Source organism: Neolamprologus brichardi, chromosome 20, assembly GCF_056152115.1.
Source record: "Neolamprologus brichardi isolate AB-2024 chromosome 20, ASM5615211v1, whole genome shotgun sequence".
NCBI classification, from domain to species: Eukaryota; Metazoa; Chordata; class Actinopteri; order Cichliformes; family Cichlidae; genus Neolamprologus; species Neolamprologus brichardi.
Window position 1 is genome coordinate 11,243,114 of NC_142123.1, and position 20,800 is coordinate 11,263,913.

The window sequence follows — 20,800 nt, forward strand, 5'->3', positions numbered from 1 at the left end:
CAATGCCAATGATTTCTTGTGGTTTAATCCAAACTAAACTGTGTTAGCTATTATAGTTACTGAATAATAGTGAAGTCATTGAAGCATACATCTCCCTCACGTGTGTTTGTTCTCTCAAGGTTCACTAGTAGGCATCTCTCTCTCTGAACAATGTAACGTAACAACAATATGTGTTTTCCTTCAGGGCTGTCAGCGCATTGTAGAGGATTGGCAGAGGATCCTAATGGTCAGATCTCTGGTCATCAGCCCCCATGAAGACATGAGGACCTGGTTGAAATATGCCAGTCTTTGTGGCAAGAGCGGACGCCTGGTGAGTACAGTGACATGTTTGTACAAGGGAAGGGATTCTACAGATGAATTCTAGTCACACAGCACTCAGAACAAAATCAGAGCTGATTCTGATCAGTTTTTCCAGGAAGAAAAAAGGAAGGTCATTTCTAACAAAGTAAAGTGCACTATGAACTCCTGAAATGAAATGATATTTCATTTGAAATGTTTTTAGCTGGCACTGATGAAAGTAGAACAGCTGCACACCTTCAATCAGCACTGTTTAGAAACCTGATCGTTCATATCTTCTCTATTAAATTTGTGCAATTTTCTGTCCTTGACCTCAACGTTTTTATAATTGATGGTAGATTTTTCCATATCTGCTCTTATTATATTTAAGTGCACACAAAAGATAGCAGGATCTCAAATAACTCACTGTAACATTAAAAGTAGACGAGAACGGCCATCTTAATGTCTTAATCTGTCTTCCTCTTTTCTGAAAACCTGTTTTCAACTAAAGACAAATACAGGTTGATGTTTCTGTAGTTTTGCAAGTCCCTAAAAGTCAGGGGTAATATCTGTGATTTCATCTTCCAAATTCTTTTTGAACTGTGAGTCTTCTGACTCGGGTACTTTTTCTTGGCTACTTTCTCCCTCTAGGCACTGGCCCATAAGACCCTGGTCCTCCTCCTAGGTGTTGACCCCTCCAAGCAACTTGATCACCCATTGCCTACAACCCACCCTCACGTTACCTATGCTTACATGAAGTACATGTGGAAGAGTGGCCGCAAGGTAGGACCATCAACAATGTTTTTGTAGGTTCAAAATGAATGTTTCCTAAATGACTAGAGATCTAATGATCACTCTTGTATGAGTGTTTTGAGAATAAATGAAATAATCATCAAAGCTAGAAAGGGAGTGCTTATATTAGTCACCATACAGTAATTTCATAAACAGCCGATTTATTCTTTTGAAAGGTTTAAATGAGCCAGAAATAACATAAATAATGTGAAAAATGTTAATTGCTTGTTTGTTTATTGCTGGATATGTAATTCTGACAGAAGACTCACCATTTTAAATTAATACATGATGAGACATCAGTGCTTGTGTCTGCTGCCCACAAGTTTAAACAATGTAGTAAGCACTGGTTCTTACATTAATTGGCATGTATCACTAATAGTCAGTGCAGGCAGTCAGTGACAGCCAGAGGAAAAATCTGTTATGCAATCTTGTCTTCAGATACGTCTGTAAATCTTTCCTCAACAGGCTCCATAATTATAATCACGGGTATGAGGTAGGGGATTTTTTTTCCTGAAATACAATTTGGAAGAGCATTTTGGGGGATTGAAAAAAAAGCCATTGTTAACATATTTGCAATACAATATTGTTCAATCGCGAATGAAGTTTTATTCAGTTTTTACTTAATTTGGGCTTCCAGCAGCAACTGTGGATGGAAATATATAATTTTGCAGAGTGCTGTGATACGTGGCAGATTTGACAGAATTACAATATTTCAGAAAATGGAAAATATTAAAGAGTTTGATTGGATTGGCCTTAATAATTACAGTTCCTGTAGCGAGTGACTAATGGAGCTCAGTCTCATATAATTTTTAAAGAGCAGAGCCTCTGAATTGATCAGTAAAACAACCCAGCTGTTACATTTACATGAATGTTGTTAATAATCTTAAATATCCATGGCAACAATGGAAAAAGTGCTAATAAATGTTAGTACTTCTTCAGAAACACTTGTTCTTTCTGTGTTCCAGCATTCAGCACAGTAACACAGGTCAAACTGCCAACTACTGGCGGCAGTGACTCAAGGTTTCAATGTGTGTGTCACCCGAGCAGCATGGGATTGAACTGCCCTGCCCTGTGCCATTTTACACACGCAAGCACACTTGCACCCATTCGCAAACAGTATACACCCCCCCAAACGCACTTAAACATGTCCAGATTTATTTCTAGGTGTTAAATAGCATATGTGGCTCCAGGCTGCATTCTCATTAGGGGACTTAGGTAAGTGTGAGTGTGAGCATGAGCACTGCTGTTGCCAGGACCAGCTGCTCTGCTCAACTGACAAATAATATAAAAACAGAGAGCAAGAGCAGGGGCAGGACCCTACTGCTTCTGGGTTTTGTTCAGGGACATTAGCCCTGTCACTGATGACTGAATCACACAGTAGTAAGGCATCTACCAGTAATAGTCAAATTAGCATTAAAGGCAATGCTTTTGGAAATGATTCATATATATATTCATATATATGCATTCATGCAGATGATCAGGTGAAAAAGATGCAGATTACTGGTCAGCATTGCAAATCTGGGGATGATGAATAGTGTATAGGACACTTTTCTTTGCTTTAAGATCACGTCATAGAGGTCTTAACCAGCTTGACTAACAAAAACCTTGACTGCAGAGGTGTGCTAGCAAAACAGAGTAGCAGGCTTTCCCCTGTAGAACCAACAGTAAGCCCACCGACACTGATATGTTCAGAAAACAGTGTTTGCTGTTGGTTTCATGAATGCACGAATTAAAGAAGTGATCAGCGTTGATAAAACACTCACAAACCTGTCAAACCAGAAATAAAAAACTCATCATAAATGTGCAGTTTGTGTAGTTTGACTTAACTGATTTCATTAGGATGCAAACCGTACACAAATATATTTTAAAGTCATGCTAAAGTTTATTTGCTATTGCTATTTGCATCTCTCCAGATCGACGCTTTCCAGCACATGCAGCATTTTGTGCAAGGAGTGCAACAGCAAGCTCAACACGCCGTTGCAGCTGAGGACCATCAGCGGAAGCAGGAGCTCTATAAGCTGATGGCCAGGTCTGACCTTTTTCTTTAAAGATGGAAAAATAGAAGTGGACTTTCAGAACTGCAATGTTGTAGCTTTAGTTTTAAAGAAATCATTTAAGAAGCTGAGAATGTATTCCCCTTTGCCAGTCTCTGTATACCCACTCTGGCATGGCAGAGAAAACCCAAAGCAACATGCTGAGGCAAGGAAAAAGTAACCTCATGTATTTCCTCCCTCATGCTCTAAACACGTAGGGTCATGTCCAGTGCAGTTTTATTTCCACGAGCGTGACCCATACTGGCATAGCACCTTTTACAAATCCACTGGCATCCTGTGTGATTTTAGTTTTTTCTGTTCTTCCAAGGCTCAAAGCTTTCAATAAACAAATCCTTTTGGCAGGAAATGTGGCACCATGCTGATGGGTATCACCACCACAGTGCTGTTAGTTTGCACCTTTTCCAGTAGGCGCTGTGCTGTTCATTTGATAGTCCTGGCACATTGGTTTGCACCTTTACCCTATCATCACCTCACCTCACAGTGGAAGAAAGATGCAGTAAAGTCTTTTGAAAACTCGATATTCCAGTAGCTGTTGTGTGGTTTTAGATTGTGATTTGATTTTTTTTTTTTGGCTGAGAAAATGGAAGGTTTCATGTTCCCAAAAATGACTGGGAAAGACTTCAGACTGTTAAAAAAGATGCACGCTCTTGTGGGCTCATCAAAATATTTGAGAAAGATATCCAAGACTTCCTTCTTTTATGGTTTAGCTGCTTTTCTTTGTGCAGAAGAGACTGATTACTTTTTAAAGAATTTGGATGTGCTGCATTGTCTCTCAAATAAGTCAAAATAAGCAAGAGGTGTTGCATGGGAACAGGTATAATCCCATGTACAGTAAATCACACAGTGTCATTTGGCCATGTGCACAGAGCAGTCATGTGTACCCTCCCATCTCATAAATCAAACGTGACAACACATAAGTGTGAACGTGGGTAGAAGGGGCTTTTTCCACTCACTTTTGCATCTTCCACAGAATGGTTGTGTAAAAAAAAAAAAAAATGCATGACAGGGAAAAACACCTGTACGCTGTCAGTCAGGACGGGTTCTCTCTAGACATTCTGACACACTTTCTTTAATACAGCCTGACTACATGGTATGGAGAACACCTGGACTGCTCAGACACTCACATATACACAGTCATACAGACACCTCCACCCCCAAACTATCCTGTATAATTCCACTGATACTAATCAATAACTCTGGGGTCTGCTGCCGGAAGAAACATGTTCCAATGTCACCAGATGCCTCGTCCTAACTCCTTCCTTCAGTAAAAGTTGAACCTGTCAACAGTTTACGGACACAGTTCCGCACAGATGCTGAACTTGAGCTGTACATCTGCATGGAAAAGCACTCGTACGAAATTACGTAATCCAAAAGGCAATTTATTGGAGGGGCTCTGACATATCCACAGTACTGATAGATGGTTTGACAAAGCAGTGCTTGCCAGTTTCTCAGTTTAGAGTAGTTTTATCTGAATTATGTGTCTTGGCCCTGCCAAGCACAACTAGTTTGACTTTTGCCTGTAAGCATCTGTGTTTTTTTGGATGATGGATTGAGCAAAGTCCTCCTGGGATGCCACAAAGCTCACCGTTGGGTTAAATTAGGGGAAAATTGGTTTGGATAATTGAAAATCTCCAGCCTTTCAGTAGATAAATGAACTGTTGCCTCACGTATTACTACTTTTGATATATGCCTATGAGACTTCCAAGCTGTGCATCATTATCGGACCTTTTTATATAAACTGCCCTTGGATTTCCTGAATGTGACTGCCAAGTCTTTATAAGCAATGACAACATAAGCATGCTTATAAACTCATGAAGATATTTCTTTTTGGCTTGTCCCTGGAGTACATTTGTTTCCTTGTCACTAATGTAGTCACTGAATTATCTTCTTCTGCAGAGCTTCTCTTAATGGCGCTGATCTTTATTACCTTCTCATGGTCTAAAAGAGGTTTAAATTCTTAATGCCAGAAATATCAAGGGCTTAAATCTGACTTATAATATATGGTGCACCAAATAACTTCTTTCTGCCAGTCAAAATGGTATATTTACATGTGATTTAAGTACTAATGTTAGAGTGAATTTCCCTCTTCTCTTTCTCCATTTAGATGTTTCTTGAAGCTCGGGGAGTGGCAGCTCAGTCTGCAGGGCATCAATGAGAGCACCATCCCCAAAGTTCTGCAGTATTACAGCAATTCAACTGAGCATGACCGCAACTGGTACAAGGTCAGCTCCTCTCTTTTAACTCTGACCTTTAACATTTAACTTCTCTCTCTGGCTGCAATAAAATCCCAGCTGTGTCAGTAAGTAAACGTCTCAGCCCTGTTATGCCACTACGAAAACCTTAGACCTCCATTCCTGCGCCCTTATTATTTTGCTCAGTAGATACTCTCCAATTGTTTTCTGCGCTCCATCACATCAAAGATATGTGGTGATGGAAGAGCTGAAAGCATCTCTGCTTTTTCTGCCTGTGCTGCAGGCTACAGAGACGTCTCTACAGACTCTCTCCCATCCATCTTCACCAACTCGCTTCAGCTTCAACCTTTAATAGCAGGTTGCATAACAGTGCAAACATCAAACTCATATGTTTGTATGAGAGAAATTACAGCGCCCTGGGAGATATCTGTCCCATAGCAAACTGGAAAATGACATCATGAACAAACGTGGAAGTTATTTCCAGTTAATAGCTCCGAACACCAGTTTCACTCAGTTTGAACCATCTTTCGGCAGGCTTGGCACGCCTGGGCTGTGATGAATTTTGAGGCAGTGCTGCACTACAAACACCAAAACCAAGGGCGAGATGAAAAGAAGAAGCTGCGGCACGCCAGTGGTGCCAGTGCTAATAGTGAAGCCAGCAACAGCGACAGTGAGGTTGACAGCACTGATCCCAGTCCTGTGCCCTCACCAGGTCAGAAGAAGGTCAGTGAGGTGAGTTACGGAAATAACACTGAGCATTCGGTGTCCTCTTGTCCAAGCGCTCTAAATTCAGCTAGTGCTTTATGATACTTAACATATCTGACTTGGTGTGTAAGCCATTATACACATATTTTCGCCAAATGTTCAAAACTGCTCATCAGTCAGAGATCCCTCTGCACATACTTGCTCAAAAAGCATGTTTTTTGGGCATTTTTGTTTCCTATACAAAATCATCTCAAAAACCTAAAATGATCTTCTTATTGCACTCTGTTTATACAGAGCTTTGAAAAAATCTCTTCAGTTTTCCTATTTCTTTTTCTAAACTCTCAACTGCAGTGGCTCTCTATATCTTAGCATGCCCACAAAGAGACATCATCTATAGTTCAGTATCTGCTGAATCTTTTAATGTCTCACTGTCATCTAAAACACATTAAACATATAAGAATTCAGGTTCAAACTGATAATACACCACGTAAATCTAAAACTGCAATATTTTACATCAAAATGGTCAAAAGTCAAGACTGACATGGCTGAAAACTGCAGCTTGACTTGTTCAGGTTGTCATCTGACTGTTTGTTTTTTAATCATGAAAAGCATATTTTTTTATACTCTCTCGCTTTAGGACCTCTCAAAGACGTTGCTCCTGTACACAGTTCCTGCTGTGCAAGGTTTTTTCCGCTCCATTTCCCTGTCCAGAGGAAATAACTTGCAGGACACGCTTAGGTGAGTTGTGTCCGACTGTAACACACACACACACACTGGACAAGTAGCCCAAAGAGCACCCATATGTGCTATGTGAGTACAGGAGGCCCTCTAGTGGCTGACTGTGATTGATTCACAATGGTCAAAAAGGAAAAGAGAGTCTAGTTTTATTTTGTTTTCTACTGCTCAGGGTTTTGACTCTGTGGTTTGATTATGGTCATTGGCCCGAAGTGAATGAAGCTCTGGTGGAAGGCATCAAGACCATTCAAATAGACACCTGGCTGCAGGTAATATATGTAGAGATACAAATTTAAAGAGGCTTTAGCCTAGAAATAAAATCATATGAAAAATCTTTTTTTGGGTGGGAGAAAAGGCTGATTTGAGTGTATACTTATAGTGCAATGTTTTTATATTTGCAGGTCATCCCGCAGCTTATAGCTCGAATCGACACCCCTCGAGCCCTGGTGGGCCGTCTGATCCACCAGCTGCTAACCGACATTGGACGATATCATCCCCAGGTAAGTCTGCTTATTCTACTGGAGGCTACATTTTAGAACACAGAACAGCCACACAGCCACATTTCTTTTATGAAAAGTTAAAAGCTGTACCCTCAGTGATCAGCAGTTGTTCTGTGTTCACATGCAGGCTTTGATCTACCCACTGACTGTGGCTTCAAAGTCCACCACTACCGCCCGCCACAATGCTGCCAACAAGATCCTGAAGAACATGTGTGAACACTGCAACACCTTAGTTCAGCAAGCTATGATGGTAAAACATCTCTGTTGCACTACTGAATTAAAACATCTTTATAAATTGCATAGTAAAAAGTTGTGGGTTTGTTCCATTGGGTTAAATGTGAACTTTATAGTCTAGTGTTCTAAACATTTGGCTAACAAGTGGATGATCCCTGGTTTGAACCCGGGAGAAGACACAAGGTTTTTATGGCGTTGCGTAAAGACATCCAGCATTTAAATAAATCAATTAAGACTAAACCTGCCAAGTCAAACAGAGCTAACTGCTGTGGCGATTCCATATTAATGAGGGAGCAGAGCTGACAGTAGCTTCTTCTTTATATATATAATTAACAAAATATTTAATTTCCAAACATGAGTTATAGAAATGTAGATAAGGTTTTCTGGGTCTTGTTATGACTTGTTGTATCATTTAAAATTAAATGGGAAAGGCTAATTAGCAACAGAGGAGGAAAATCAGCCTTTTTTCTTGTGATTGTGAACATTTCTAATCGTAATTGAATTGTAATGTACATCACCCTGTAAAAGGAAAAAGCTTGATGAAGGTGAACTTTGCATTTCCTTTTTTCTTTAAAATATTTGCAATTTATATTTTCTGTATAAAACAATTTTAAATTGTCCAGATTTTACCTGTGAAAACAGGTCCTCATTATGCTACAGACTGACCTTTCCCTTTCGTTTTCCTTCATCCAGGTGAGTGAGGAGCTCATCCGAGTGGCCATCTTGTGGCATGAGATGTGGCACGAGGGCCTTGAAGAGGCATCACGTCTGTACTTCGGTGAGCGCAACGTCAAGGGCATGTTTGCTGTACTGGAACCCCTACATGCCATGATGGAGAGGGGACCACAGACCCTCAAAGAGACCTCTTTCAATCAGGTTTGAATCTTCTCGGTTTGATTTGTTGTCGCGGTGCAAGCAATGACGACAGGGACTGGAAACAGTACTCAAGCATGTGTGCACTAGCTTCTGATTCTGTTCCTAAATGTAAATGATGACTTTCACATTATTTTGTTACATTTCTGTCAAAAAAGGCTTAAAGATTAATGATTAAACATTCTATCCATGCTTCATCTAAACTGTTGAAAACAAAATGTGTTCTGATATGGAGGCTGGGAGATAGAAAATTGAAGTTAAATCATTCTACCTTATAGAGGGGCCTTGGTGGCCTGTGCATATTATATATATACTTTTTATTTGCAGCCTCATCAGCAACAGCAGTGGTAGAAATATTTCCAAGCTTCCACAAATCTAAAATGTATACCATCCCGCACAATATAAATTTATCATAAGCCAAATTAAAAATTTAATAGCTTTCAGGAGAGAAAAGAAATTGGACATAAAAAGAAAACACTTGTGTTTCTCTTACTTCATGCTACAGGCTTATGGGAGGGACCTGATGGAGGCACAAGACTGGTGCAGGAAGTACATGCGCTCTGGAAACGTTAAAGACCTGACTCAGGCCTGGGACCTCTACTACCACGTGTTCAGACGCATCTCCAAGCAGCTGCCACAGGTGATTGAAAATATGAAGCCTACAGTCAGTTACACTACCTTTTTTGTTAATAATATATAAATCACCATCCTAATGATCACTGCAGTGTGCCTCATGTAGTAATATTCAACAGTATATGCAGTGTATGTACAGTATTAGCATTTTTGTACTGTGTCATATGGTACGTCAGAGTACGTCTTTTGTGCCTCCTGGAAAAATCTGAGCTGACATCTCACCACGTCTGTGTCCATTCCAGTGCTTCATCAGATTATAGATTTTGCATTTCATGCCCTGACTCATTCTTTGATCTTAAAATGGTAAATGTCTCTTAGTCGTGTAATATGACATAAAAGACTAATGGCTACTGTGTGTTTTTTGCCAGCATACCAACATTAGAAACAACACTGAATGGGAGCTAATGATAGCGACTTCTTTCATTCCCCCATTTCTATTTAAAGTCATTGAGCAGGAAGAAAAAAACTAATGTTGCAAGATGTTGAAAGATGGCAGGATGGTGATGAGAGTGATGATGTAGGAAGAGGAATGGCACAGCATCAGTGGATAGCATTGCTCATTTTATTGTCATGCCCTCAGGCGCCACTCTGTCTATTAAATTATGGCATAATATCCTAATGTAAAATTTCACAAGAGGCAGAATATTTTTTGAGATATATTTTACAAGTTGCAGGTAGTTTATTTTCTGTGGTCAATTGTTTGGTTTTAACTATCAGCATCTGTCAGATTGTTGTAGCCACTTTGGTACAACATAATGGGTAGATGCTTCAATAGAAAGCAGGGCTTGTTGCTATAGGAGAAGAGATGAAATTGAATTGATAGAAGCCATTCCTAGCAGCTATCATCACATTGTTGAAGAGTGACATTAAAAATAGTTCTGTCAGCAGCTTGTACTGCACATAATAAATGAAGATGGCGATGCTATTTGACACTGTAGCATGGCCCCGCTCTCAAGGATGCACCCTGCTGTGACATTACAGTACGCAGCATGAAATACACTGCAGCATTACGACATGCTGGGAGCAGTGCAAATATTCCCCCACAGGGCATTAACATAGAGATAAACCCTTCCCAGAATGCATCCAAACGGCAGTTCCAGCGCAGGGCGGGACAGTAACCATACATCAGCATTCAGAAATGAACCATAAAGGCCTTTAAATAGTGTGCCACATTCAGATTTGATGCAGTGTAAATGACTGATGGTTGCAGACAAGCAGCAAATGCATTAAGAAAGTGAAATGTTCCAGATGATTTATAAAAAGCTGCGTATAAACAAGTTTCTCTGGATAAAGCCTTTTAACTTGGATATGAGCCAGTGTCTGCTACAATATGCATATTGCTTTAGGCACTGTTGGCTTGGCAGGCGCTGCTTTGTCAGTGAAGTTTTTGTACACAAGACTTAAAACTAATTGTCTCTTCCTGTGCTACACCCCCACCTCATCAACTTTCCTCACAGCTGACCTCCCTGGAGCTCCAATATGTTTCTCCGAAGCTGCTGATGTGTCGAGACCTGGAGCTTGCTGTACCCGGCACTTATGACCCCAACCAGCCTATCATTCGCATCCAGTCCATCGCCCCCTCCCTGCAGGTCATCACCTCCAAGCAGCGCCCACGCAAACTCACTATCATGGGTAAGATTAGGAGAAAATTGCACAGCCCTTGTGGCTCTGAACCCATTATATTAGGAAAATGGATTAAAGAATATTTCTAGTCATATGCTTTCAGCAGGCATGGGCCATCACATTAGAGAAAATTCAATATTAATCGAATCCAACAATAAACAGCTCCAAGGGCACAGTTTATTTTGAATTCATCGGTCATGGCATGTGGTGTGGCTAGAATATGACCGTAGAAAACGTTCATACCACCAGAAGCAAGATCAAACAAGTGATAAGCAAATATGAATTCCACTCACCACACGTGGACCAGACTCGATGGTTATTTAACTTTCTACCAAAAGTCTCTTCCGATTGAACATACGGGGACACACCACGGTTTGTCGCAAACCCTCCCAACACTGTTCTTTGTTATTAAATTGAATACTGAAATAAATAACTTTGACATGCTTCCCTCTGCTCCGTTGTGTGATATGAAATATGACAGCGAAGTGCTTCTAAAATGGCAAAGCACTGTAATATCACATTGTCTTGAAGCCAAATCCACACATTATCAATCATAAACTGTTCACTCTGCTTCACACATTTTATGCCCCTGTACCAGCGCCAGCCGTGACCGGAGGCAATATGTTTTTGGGTTGTCCTACCCCACTGTCGGTAAATCTGATTGTCACGATATCTTAGGGATTCATTGCCCTTCAGGGACATTTTGCCACAAACATCCACTAGGTCTCGGTGGACTGAATTAATAAGCTATATTATAAGATATAATAATAATAATAATACGTGTCTAATAAGTCAAAAATGCTAAATTGATGAGATAATGTAGGCAAAAGGTCAAAGTTTGACTTCAGTGTGACGACATAATTTTCTGCAAAAGAAACTTTTCTGGCCGTTATTCAACACCATACCTCAGAAGCACAAGGGGAGATTGTGACCATATTTCACGTGTAGTCGGATATTGAATTGGTGACACTGAGGTGCGGTTTCCACCTTGAAACTACAGTGATAGATTTTTTTTTTTTTGTGCTGCAGGGCTGATAGTGTGTGTGAAGCATACATGATTTAGAATTTGTAGCGCAGGGCGACATCCCTGTTTGAACCGTCATCACAGGACTTTGTGTTTCTTCAGAATCGGCGTTATTGACCAAGTTTAATTCTTTCAAAGTCTGCACAGACAGCTGCAGCTTTACTGCTGGGGAGAGGTTACAACTGCAAGGCGGTAATTCTACTTCTCTGGACATTGCTGCACTTTTTTCTGATGTATTCCATCAGTGTTATATAAGACACTCTGTAAAAGATGATGGCTAATAAATCAACTGACCTCTGGAGCAAGACTTCAGATTAAGACCTGTCAGCCACTGCAGGCAACCTAGATTTACTTTCGATGCTCCTTCTTCTGGTACAATGTACTTACTTACTTGGGATAGAACAGGGGCATTATTTTCCACTGGAAGCTTCAGTTTACTCCATTAAAGGTAGCACAGTGTTGGTGAAATAGTGGAGCAATTAGATAAGTGTCATCGTCTGTAATTCAGATAAGTGAAATATGTTTTCCTGTCTGTCATGCTGAAAACTTCATTCTGCTCAAGAGGACTGAGTCAATATCATAGTTCATCCAGCAGCTATTAACATACTGAAAGTATCATGGTACTTCATAAGCATCATAGGCTTTATTTATGTAGAGTCTTTTTAAATCCTTTATTGCATATCTGCTGTTTATTTGGTCAAAATGATTCGCGTCCTGATGCTAATAGTCAGTTGTGAATCCTTTTTGCTGGAATTTGTTGTGGTTTTCAACAAGTCCCTCACACATCTGCTGAGCAATTATACGATGGGATTGCTCCTCCAGATTTGATGGTCTTCTGGCATGGACCTTGGTCTTTAGTTCACTCCACAGATTTTCAAAGGGATTCAAGTCAGGGCTTTTTGCAGGCCAGACAGTAACAGTCACTCTGATATCCCGGAGGTAGTTCTTCACCACGAGCAACGTATGTTTTAGATCGTGGGTTTAAAACAAGTATGACCACGTGAGTCCTCAAAAGTTGCACACAAATCATTTTGCATGTTAGGAAAGGCCTGTGGATGTTATCGTAGGTATTTGGAACCCTTTTGAGGTAAATCTCTCTCCATAACTTCAAACCTCTGCCAGACTTGTTCTGTACTGTTAGGCTCACTTTAAAATTCTTGACGATACTTCTCACTCCAGTTCTTGACACTTTGGAAACACTTTGATAACTTTGTGTATCCATCTCCTGCTTTGTGAGCATCAACAAATCTTTTTCTCAAGTCTAAACTGATTTCTTTAGTTCGTGGCATGATGATTTCTGAAGTGACAGCTCAAACACTCGCCGAAGTTTTTATACTGTGTGTAAATTGGAAGATAAACCTCCGTTTAAGCTTAATTTTACAAACTTTTAGCATTGCAAAGTTAAAACACCTAATTGCACAGCAGTAGTTTGTGCTGTGTCTCAGGGTAAAGGTCAGTATAGAAAACTAGTATATTTAGAAATCCCGTGTTGAAAATTTCTCGCTCTGTTGAAAAGCACTTGGGGAATTTTTGACAAAGCTTCAAATGTCATGGGGGGTGAGCTGATAATTTTGTTCTCATTTGTTCTCATACTCAGAGGAGTATGAGTTGACCCTGGCAAAAATACCGAGCACTGCCATTTCCAACCATTAAGAGTTTATTTATGCATTTCTTTCCATTGTTCAAGCAGTCCATCATTGTTGTATTTTATTGCCCCATCTGCAGGTAGTAATGGCCACGAATTCATGTTCCTGTTGAAGGGCCATGAGGACTTGAGGCAGGATGAGAGAGTCATGCAGCTGTTCGGTCTGGTTAACACGCTTCTGGCAAACGACCCTGCGTCCTTGCGCAAGAACCTCAGGTAGACACACACTCTGGCGTCACCACACACGCACAAATTCCAAGAGACAGTTGTGTTTTACTCACCTCGCACATACCTGACAAAGTTGTTTGTGCTCATCCCGGCTGTGTGTTGTGTTCATCAGCATTCAGCGCTACGCAGTGATCCCCCTGTCCACCAACTCGGGCCTGATTGGCTGGGTGCCCCACTGTGACACCCTGCATGCCCTCATCAGAGACTACAGAGAGAAGAAAAAGATTTTGCTCAACATTGAACATCGCATCATGCTCAGGGTGAGGAACTGCTTCTATTTCCACTGTCTGAATAAGTGACAACAGTTTCAGGATGTTTTCTCTCCAACTGTGTGCTTATTTACGTTGTTTGATCCCATTAGTTACTTTTTCAGCCAGTTAGCTTCCTTTGGAACTTCAGCATGTCACAAAAAACACATTCACACGATGAATTAACTTCCTGTCTTACTAAATACATTTTAATGTGTTATTGGCTGAACGTACTCACATGTTGTTTATGTTTTGTGCCAACAAGCTGGTCCCACTCGTTTATGAAATTGTCATTTTCATATAAAACTACACACTAAATAGATTCATCAGAGCTAAGGGAAGCATCTGTTTTGAGTGATTATATTGATGAATACCAATCACTCTTTGTGAAAACACATTTACAGATTTTTAATTGTCACAAATTAACTGCAGATCCCCCCCGGAATTCCTAATTAGTCAAAGGAGAACAACAAAATGAATAATTTTCTTTGCTAAAACATCACTGCAGAAAGTAAAAGCTCTTGACCCAATACCAGGATCAGGGGGGAAGGTCAGTGGTTTGATGCCTGGCTCCTTCAGTCTTCATGCCAAAATGTCGTTGGGGAAAAATCATGAAGAACAAACACTTCACTTCAGCTGTGTGTGAGTGTGTCTGTGATAGAAACAGCAAATGGGTGAATGTGGCTTATAGTGTGACGTTTACAAGGCCTTAAAACCAGAAAAAGATTTGCACAATTTGCCTCCAGTTTATGATTTTCAATCAGATTAATCTGACTTTTTTCCCTTTTAAACATATTAACAGCCTATCCTAGCTGCTCCTTGCAGGCCCCCAGTCTGTCGGTGGTCTGAATAAAAACAGTAAGAAACCAAATATCAGATATTGAAGAACAGCGGTTTATTTCCAAAAGTATTTGATTAACACTTGTAAATGTCTTTTCTTATACTGGTGAGCAGTTACATTTTGAACACAATCGAACACCATGGGGGTGACAACTCAAGTTTTATGAATATCTATGTTCTGTCGATCACCTGTGCTTCTTGCTAATTGTTTGAATTTGTAAATACTGAATAGCGAAAGACTTTCAACTCTCACTCCAGATGGCTCCAGACTACGACCACCTGACGCTGATGGAGAAGGTGGAGGTGTTTGAACATGCTGTCAATAACACAGCCGGAGACGACCTGGCCAAGCTCTTGTGGCTCAAGAGCCCCAGCTCTGAGGTAAAATGCTTCACTTTTTTACTCTGTCAGCAGTGCAGAGGAGGGGACTTGATCTTTTCACTGTCTATCTTTATGTATTCAGTGGTCCTTGGATAAAATGTCAAGAGAGTCTAATTATAGATCCAATAACTTCTTGAATTAACATCTCTTCCTCAATAAAATACCGCGTCACCTCAAAACTGGTCTTCCTTTGGGAAAGGTTTTCATTGGATGCAGACCAAGCAAAGTAGGTCTTTGTAGTTTCTCATTTTTCTGATTACTGCGGGGGATACAGGTGTAGTGAAATAAAATTGTTGTTTTCCCTAAAGAATGGGTTTTCTGGGTTATCTGTCCTACTTTTAAAGCACTGACTCTGCAGGATTTCACTAAGAGACCATCAAATTGAATCAGTTTTAGTACCCCGTGTACCTGATGCTCCATGTGTTTAAGTGTCTGAAAAGATGTGTTCAGCAGCCTGCCAGAGATTTCTGTTTCATTTCCCACAATATTTTTTTATTATGACCTAGAGGAGCACTCAGAACACAAATGTTATTTCTCCTACAGGTGTGGTTCGACAGGAGGACGAACTACACTCGATCCCTGGCTGTGATGTCTATGGTGGGCTACATCCTCGGACTGGGTGACAGGTGAGCTTCTCGAACAAAACACTAAAAACCCTATATTAATGTACAAAAGTGTTAGAATGGCCACAAAGAAAATGGTAAAACATTATTGAGGAGATGATGTTTCTGTTCTCTAGGCATCCATCCAATTTGATGTTAGACCGGTTAAGCGGCAAGATCCTACACATCGACTTTGGAGACTGTTTTGAGGTGGGAGGAGATTTGTATTAAATATATTACAAACTTTTCTGATATATATATGTTTTGTTAAACTTACCCTCGTATACATTTCTAACAGGTGGCCATGACCAGAGAAAAGTTCCCTGAAAAGATTCCCTTCCGACTGACTAGGATGCTAACCAATGCTATGGAGGTATATGACTATGCTGGCGTGTGACAAACTCCATGAAGTGTGTTAAAGTGTGCTCACGGTAACACCATGTGTGGTCATGAGTCATTCAAGATGATAGGTAGTTCAATACATAATATTATGAAGAAAGTTCATTTTCCAGGTGCTACAGATTGGCATTTCTTGTGCCTGGTGTCATGGAGATATTTGCTCAACAGTACAGAGCAGCATCACCCCTGCTCTTACCTTTTCCTTGTCATTTGTTCGCACAGGCGGATATTAATAAAGCTGGTTAAGTATCTCTCCTGCTCACAGAGGAACGACCACAAAAAATGTAATTCTGTATTTGTGGTAAATTTTAGCCACAGACCGTGTTGGCCTGGTGCTGCTGTTTTGTCCATTATCACGGTTAGGTCAGGTCATTGATTACATTCTCAGTTTGAATTTAGGATCATGATGCTCGTTCGTTTCACTTAGCAACATCCACCTTTATACTAGCTTCATTGTGGCCAGGGGTTTGAAAGCAGTCGTGATGCAAAATCATGTAGTTGACTTAAACACAAAGACTTAAACTTGAGAGCCAAGAGAATTGGCTTTGGTCAGCTGATCAAAGCTTTTGTGGGCACAAAGAAAAATCTGCCGGAGCTCACAGTTCAAATCAATGTCAGAGTTATTTTAAGGCAAGTCATTTTTCTCTGCTGCACCGCTATGGCTGATCTTAGGGTTTCCCCACCTGCCAAATCCCTCTTTCACTCCTCCCTATGGCCTAGCTTAAAGCAGTTATAGTCCCGTTTAATTAGGTTAGACAGTCGGAGACTCTGCAACAGAAAAGTCTTTCTAGTACATTCATTTTATTCTGGCGTCAAAGGCCCCCACCCTTAAACACGACAAGTATTCCTCTACTGAAGTGAATCCTGCCTGAGCTGCTTCTTCTTTGTCTTCTTTATTTCATTCCAAATAATAATTAGTCTTCTGTGACTGTGCAGAGTTTTATCAGAAGCTGTGACTCACTGTGCCTTGAATTTAATGAGCAAAGGAAGAAAAGGAATTAAAAATGAAAGCATCAAGAAATAAAATTCTGCATTGTAAGAGGTTTAAGTTTTGCCTTTTAAGCTACTGCAAAAATTTTTTGGACGTTGGGGTTTTTTTTGTTTTGTTTTTTTTGTTTGTTTTTTGACATATGAAATCTTCTTAAAACATATTTTCAGCCTTCTAAATACAAACAGAGAGGCTGTTCTACTACTAAACTCATAAACAATGATCCAATCTAAGTATACTGATATTTCTGTAACGTGCACACGCAGAATGGAAACCTAATTCCCAAATGTCATGTGCGTCAGGTGACGGGCTTGGATGGTAACTACAGGATCACGTGCCACACAGTGATGGAGGTGCTGAGGGAGCACCGGGACAGCGTCATGGCTGTGCTGGAGGCCTTCGTCTACGACCCGCTGCTCAACTGGAGGCTTATGGACAGTAAGGAAATGCCAGCTGTTTAAATTGAGTACAGATGTTAGATCAACATATTACAGCCTCACATAACCATAGCAGCTTACCAGCTCAGACCGGTAACAGTTTGGTTAAAGTCAGAGCAGATTACACTTGTTCAAGCTGAAAGACTTCTTTTTGTGGCGGTGAAGAGTGGGGAGCGTTAAATCTACTCGCATCAAGCTGAACTGGACTTCTGCTTAGCTTGTGTTTTCGAGAGAAACGGTTAATGAAGTGCTTCAGACATCTAAAGGTCGCTGGTTAAACTCAAGTGTACACAGTGAATAAATCTCTGTGGCACCTTCTCTACTAATACTGTTATGGTTGCCTTTAGCAAGATATTTAATCAAAAAAAGTGGAATATGTCACTTTGATTATAAAGGAGTTCAGCATTTTGGGGTTGGTATGTTTAAGAAATAAGAAGCAGCCAGGGATCTGTGCATAAAACCGCTTTCTCCTTACCGAGACTTACAGCTGCATTAGTTAAACGCTCATTAGTGTATTCTCTACAGTGTGTGTTACTATAGCCATTTACTAAATAGCCACCAGCGCAAACCGGACCCATTTAATGCGAAGGAGCAGGAAACATGACTTTCAGGTCACAGATGGGTAGAATAAATCTGGGGGGACAACATAAAGAGAGAGGTTTTTCCTATAATCTGACCACTTTTAATGAATAGTACACATAACTGTGGAAGAAACCCGAGTTTCTGTCTTTAAAGCAATCAAAGAGGTGGTGATCCTTCCTGGTAAATGAGGCAAATGAAATATGCTACAGAGGAGTTTGTGTATGTTTTTAAATGCACACTTTTCCCGGGTCGCCCACAGCAAACACAAAAGGAACCAAACGCTCCCGCACCAGGACCGACTCGTACACCGCCGGGCAGTCAGTGGGTCAGTTTCCAACACAAGCTGTAACCATAACTATGTTTCATTTTCTATTTAATAAAGGAAAAATTTATTTTTTTTAATCTCTGACTATGTGACGTCATTTACAGAGGCTCTTGAGGGAATTGACCTTGGAGAGACCACGCACAAGAAAGCAGGGACCACTGTGCCCGAGTCGATTCACTCCTTCAGTGAGTTACCTGCTTATTCAGACTTAAGTGATTTTATTTTGTTGCATTACAGCTTTTTAGGTCTGCTCTGCTTAATTTGCCATCAAAATACTGAGCACTTGCTGTCATAATGATCGCTGCAAGTCACTGCGCTATGGTAAGGCAGGACACAAATCTGCTTTGATTTCCTTTAGCCGCGAACAGGTTCGGTATAGACAGCATCATTTGTTTTTTAAAGCTGCCAATAGTTGTTGATGCTAGTATTTTTGTGTGTGTGTGTTTTTAGTTGGAGATGGCTTGGTACAACCTGAGGCACTCAACAAGAAGGCTATTCAGATTATTAACAGAGTGCGAGACAAACTTACGGGTAAGTGGGACATTTTTACTGCACATTTCACTCTCCTGTCTATAAAGTACCCTCTTTTTTGAAATAAGTAAATGATAAAGATTTATGAATACTATTTTTAATTTAAACACATTAAACATAATACTTAAAGTTAAATTTCTTGGATAAGCAGGGACTTACAGTCCATCGGCATCCTCCTGAAACCAAACCAGTCCCAAGTCCCTCGCATACATTTCCAATTTAATGTCTGATCAAAAATGAGCTCAGCAGAGCTTTAATAACAAAAGGGAACATAACAGAGACGAGAGGTCTTTTCAGATCTTGCACTATCCTAAAAGCACCTTTGTGTTGTCTGAACAAAGTCAAGCCGTGTTTGCAGATTGATTTTGCCGGAGCAGATCTGTGACCAGAGTTTGTTCCCTATAGGTCGTGACTTCTCTAACGAAGAGACGCTGGATGTGCCGACACAAGTAGAGCTCCTCATCAAACAAGCCACCTCACATGAAAATCTGTGCCAGTGCTACATCGGATGGTCAGTATGCCTTGCATTTTCAGCTTCAGGGTTAGTCAGAGCAGTGTTGCCTGGCTGCAGGAATCCACCTTAAATCAAACTGAAGTCATGACTTTGAATGTGTGAAGATTGTAGCAGAAAAGTTATCTTGGGCAGTTTTAAATGCAATTACTGTGCCACAGGTTGATCTCTTTTTCTTTCTCTTCTTTTAATTTGACATTTTCTTTTCTCCTCCAAATGTTCAGGTGTCCCTTTTGGTGAAGAAGCGTTTCCTCCAGCCAGGATTTACCCTTGACTCTCTCGCACACTGATAGATGAAGTAGGAGCTCTCAGCTCAGATTGGTATCCACTGGAATGTGTCCTCAAGCCACACTGCAGAGCCTAAACAAAGTTTTTCCTCTTTTTTTCGTGTTTTGATTTCTTTGTTGTTTTATAATTGTATGGTTTGCCATTTACGTTTATTAGAAAGTACCTTTAGTGCTTTGTTTTTACCTGATCATCATAATTTACCAAATTTTGCAGTCATTGCTCATAATGACCTTGTAATTTGTAATTTTTACCATTATATTTACTCGCTAAAAGCTTTCTACAGTGGCCATATTGTAATCACTAATGACTATTACTCCACATACTGCTTTCTTCTCATAAAGCCACCAGTCTGTTGTATCATTGTGTATGAATGTGACAAATTTCAGCAACATGATATGCCTTTTACTAACTTAAACATTCTTAAGGGGTTTCTGATGAGCAGAGATCAGTAAGAATTTGATTTCATTTGATTTGAGTGGACTGCGATGTACTGAGTGGGCATTCGTGTGCCATTAAACCCTGTATAGATACCACTGTGACTGTGCTGTGTTCATTGAACTGTACCGACTGCTCATGAAACTGAGATTGTCACACCTACAGCAGTTTAAAAATAGCTAGGGGTAAGGGCGTCCCGGTAGAGAGCGTGCCATGTATCAGCGCTGAGACGTATTGCAGAGTCTGGGGTTTGAATCCAGCTTTCCAGACACTTTGCTGCATGTGTTTTCCTCGCCTTTCCCTTTTCCTGCTATCAAGTAGAGCAGAAATGATGGGAAAATAGTATGTTCTGTCTCCAAATGAAAATGTGTCGTACATATTTATTTATTTATTTCAGAAGAGGTGCCACTGTCTTTGTTTTTCTAGCACCGACAGAGGGCACTCTGACTCCTAATAGGATCACTCCCCTCCATCTTCTTTAGGAGACAGGCTTTGGCAGAGGATTCACTCATCAGGCCGGAGAGGATAAGACCACACTAGATCCTTCCCTAAAACCAGAACAAAACAGGAAAAAAATACTAGGTTTCAAGCATGTGCTTTCAAATCGAGATTAGATTCCCCTTTTCTAAAAGCAGCCATTTTTTTTTTATCATCATTGTCTGAAGACCACAGGGAGACGCAGTCACTTGCAGCCAATGCAGTCTGACAGAAACAAAACC

At 40.5% G+C, this 20,800-nt stretch overlaps 1 protein-coding gene across 4 annotated transcripts in view; it reads left to right on the forward strand.

The window, feature by feature from the left end:
- The window catches only part of mtor (mechanistic target of rapamycin kinase), a 75,508-nt gene extending 55,329 nt beyond the window's left edge, over nucleotides 1-20,179 (forward strand). For 3 of the 4 annotated variants that reach the window (XM_087834225.1, XM_087834228.1, XM_087834226.1), the window contains 24 exons: nucleotides 185-310; nucleotides 928-1,059; nucleotides 2,982-3,097; nucleotides 5,227-5,344; nucleotides 5,849-6,046; nucleotides 6,657-6,757; nucleotides 6,927-7,023; nucleotides 7,156-7,254; nucleotides 7,382-7,504; nucleotides 8,182-8,364; nucleotides 8,867-9,001; nucleotides 10,452-10,626; nucleotides 13,367-13,502; nucleotides 13,627-13,774; nucleotides 14,861-14,983; nucleotides 15,527-15,609; nucleotides 15,723-15,795; nucleotides 15,884-15,958; nucleotides 17,275-17,410; nucleotides 18,251-18,316; nucleotides 18,421-18,501; nucleotides 18,767-18,847; nucleotides 19,253-19,358; nucleotides 19,583-20,179. In XM_087834225.1, the coding sequence (XP_087690351.1) occupies nucleotides 185-310; nucleotides 928-1,059; nucleotides 2,982-3,097; nucleotides 5,227-5,344; nucleotides 5,849-6,046; nucleotides 6,657-6,757; nucleotides 6,927-7,023; nucleotides 7,156-7,254; nucleotides 7,382-7,504; nucleotides 8,182-8,364; nucleotides 8,867-9,001; nucleotides 10,452-10,626; nucleotides 13,367-13,502; nucleotides 13,627-13,774; nucleotides 14,861-14,983; nucleotides 15,527-15,609; nucleotides 15,723-15,795; nucleotides 15,884-15,958; nucleotides 17,275-17,410; nucleotides 18,251-18,316; nucleotides 18,421-18,501; nucleotides 18,767-18,847; nucleotides 19,253-19,358; nucleotides 19,583-19,598 (2,727 nt within the window). In that variant the 3' untranslated portion in view covers nucleotides 19,599-20,179. The remainder of the gene's footprint in view (nucleotides 1-184; nucleotides 311-927; nucleotides 1,060-2,981; nucleotides 3,098-5,226; nucleotides 5,345-5,848; nucleotides 6,047-6,656; nucleotides 6,758-6,926; nucleotides 7,024-7,155; nucleotides 7,255-7,381; nucleotides 7,505-8,181; nucleotides 8,365-8,866; nucleotides 9,002-10,451; nucleotides 10,627-13,366; nucleotides 13,503-13,626; nucleotides 13,775-14,860; nucleotides 14,984-15,526; nucleotides 15,610-15,722; nucleotides 15,796-15,883; nucleotides 15,959-17,274; nucleotides 17,411-18,250; nucleotides 18,317-18,420; nucleotides 18,502-18,766; nucleotides 18,848-19,252; nucleotides 19,359-19,582) is intronic. The other variant, XM_087834227.1, reaches the window with a different exon arrangement.
- Nucleotides 20,180-20,800: the final 621 nt, after the last annotated feature.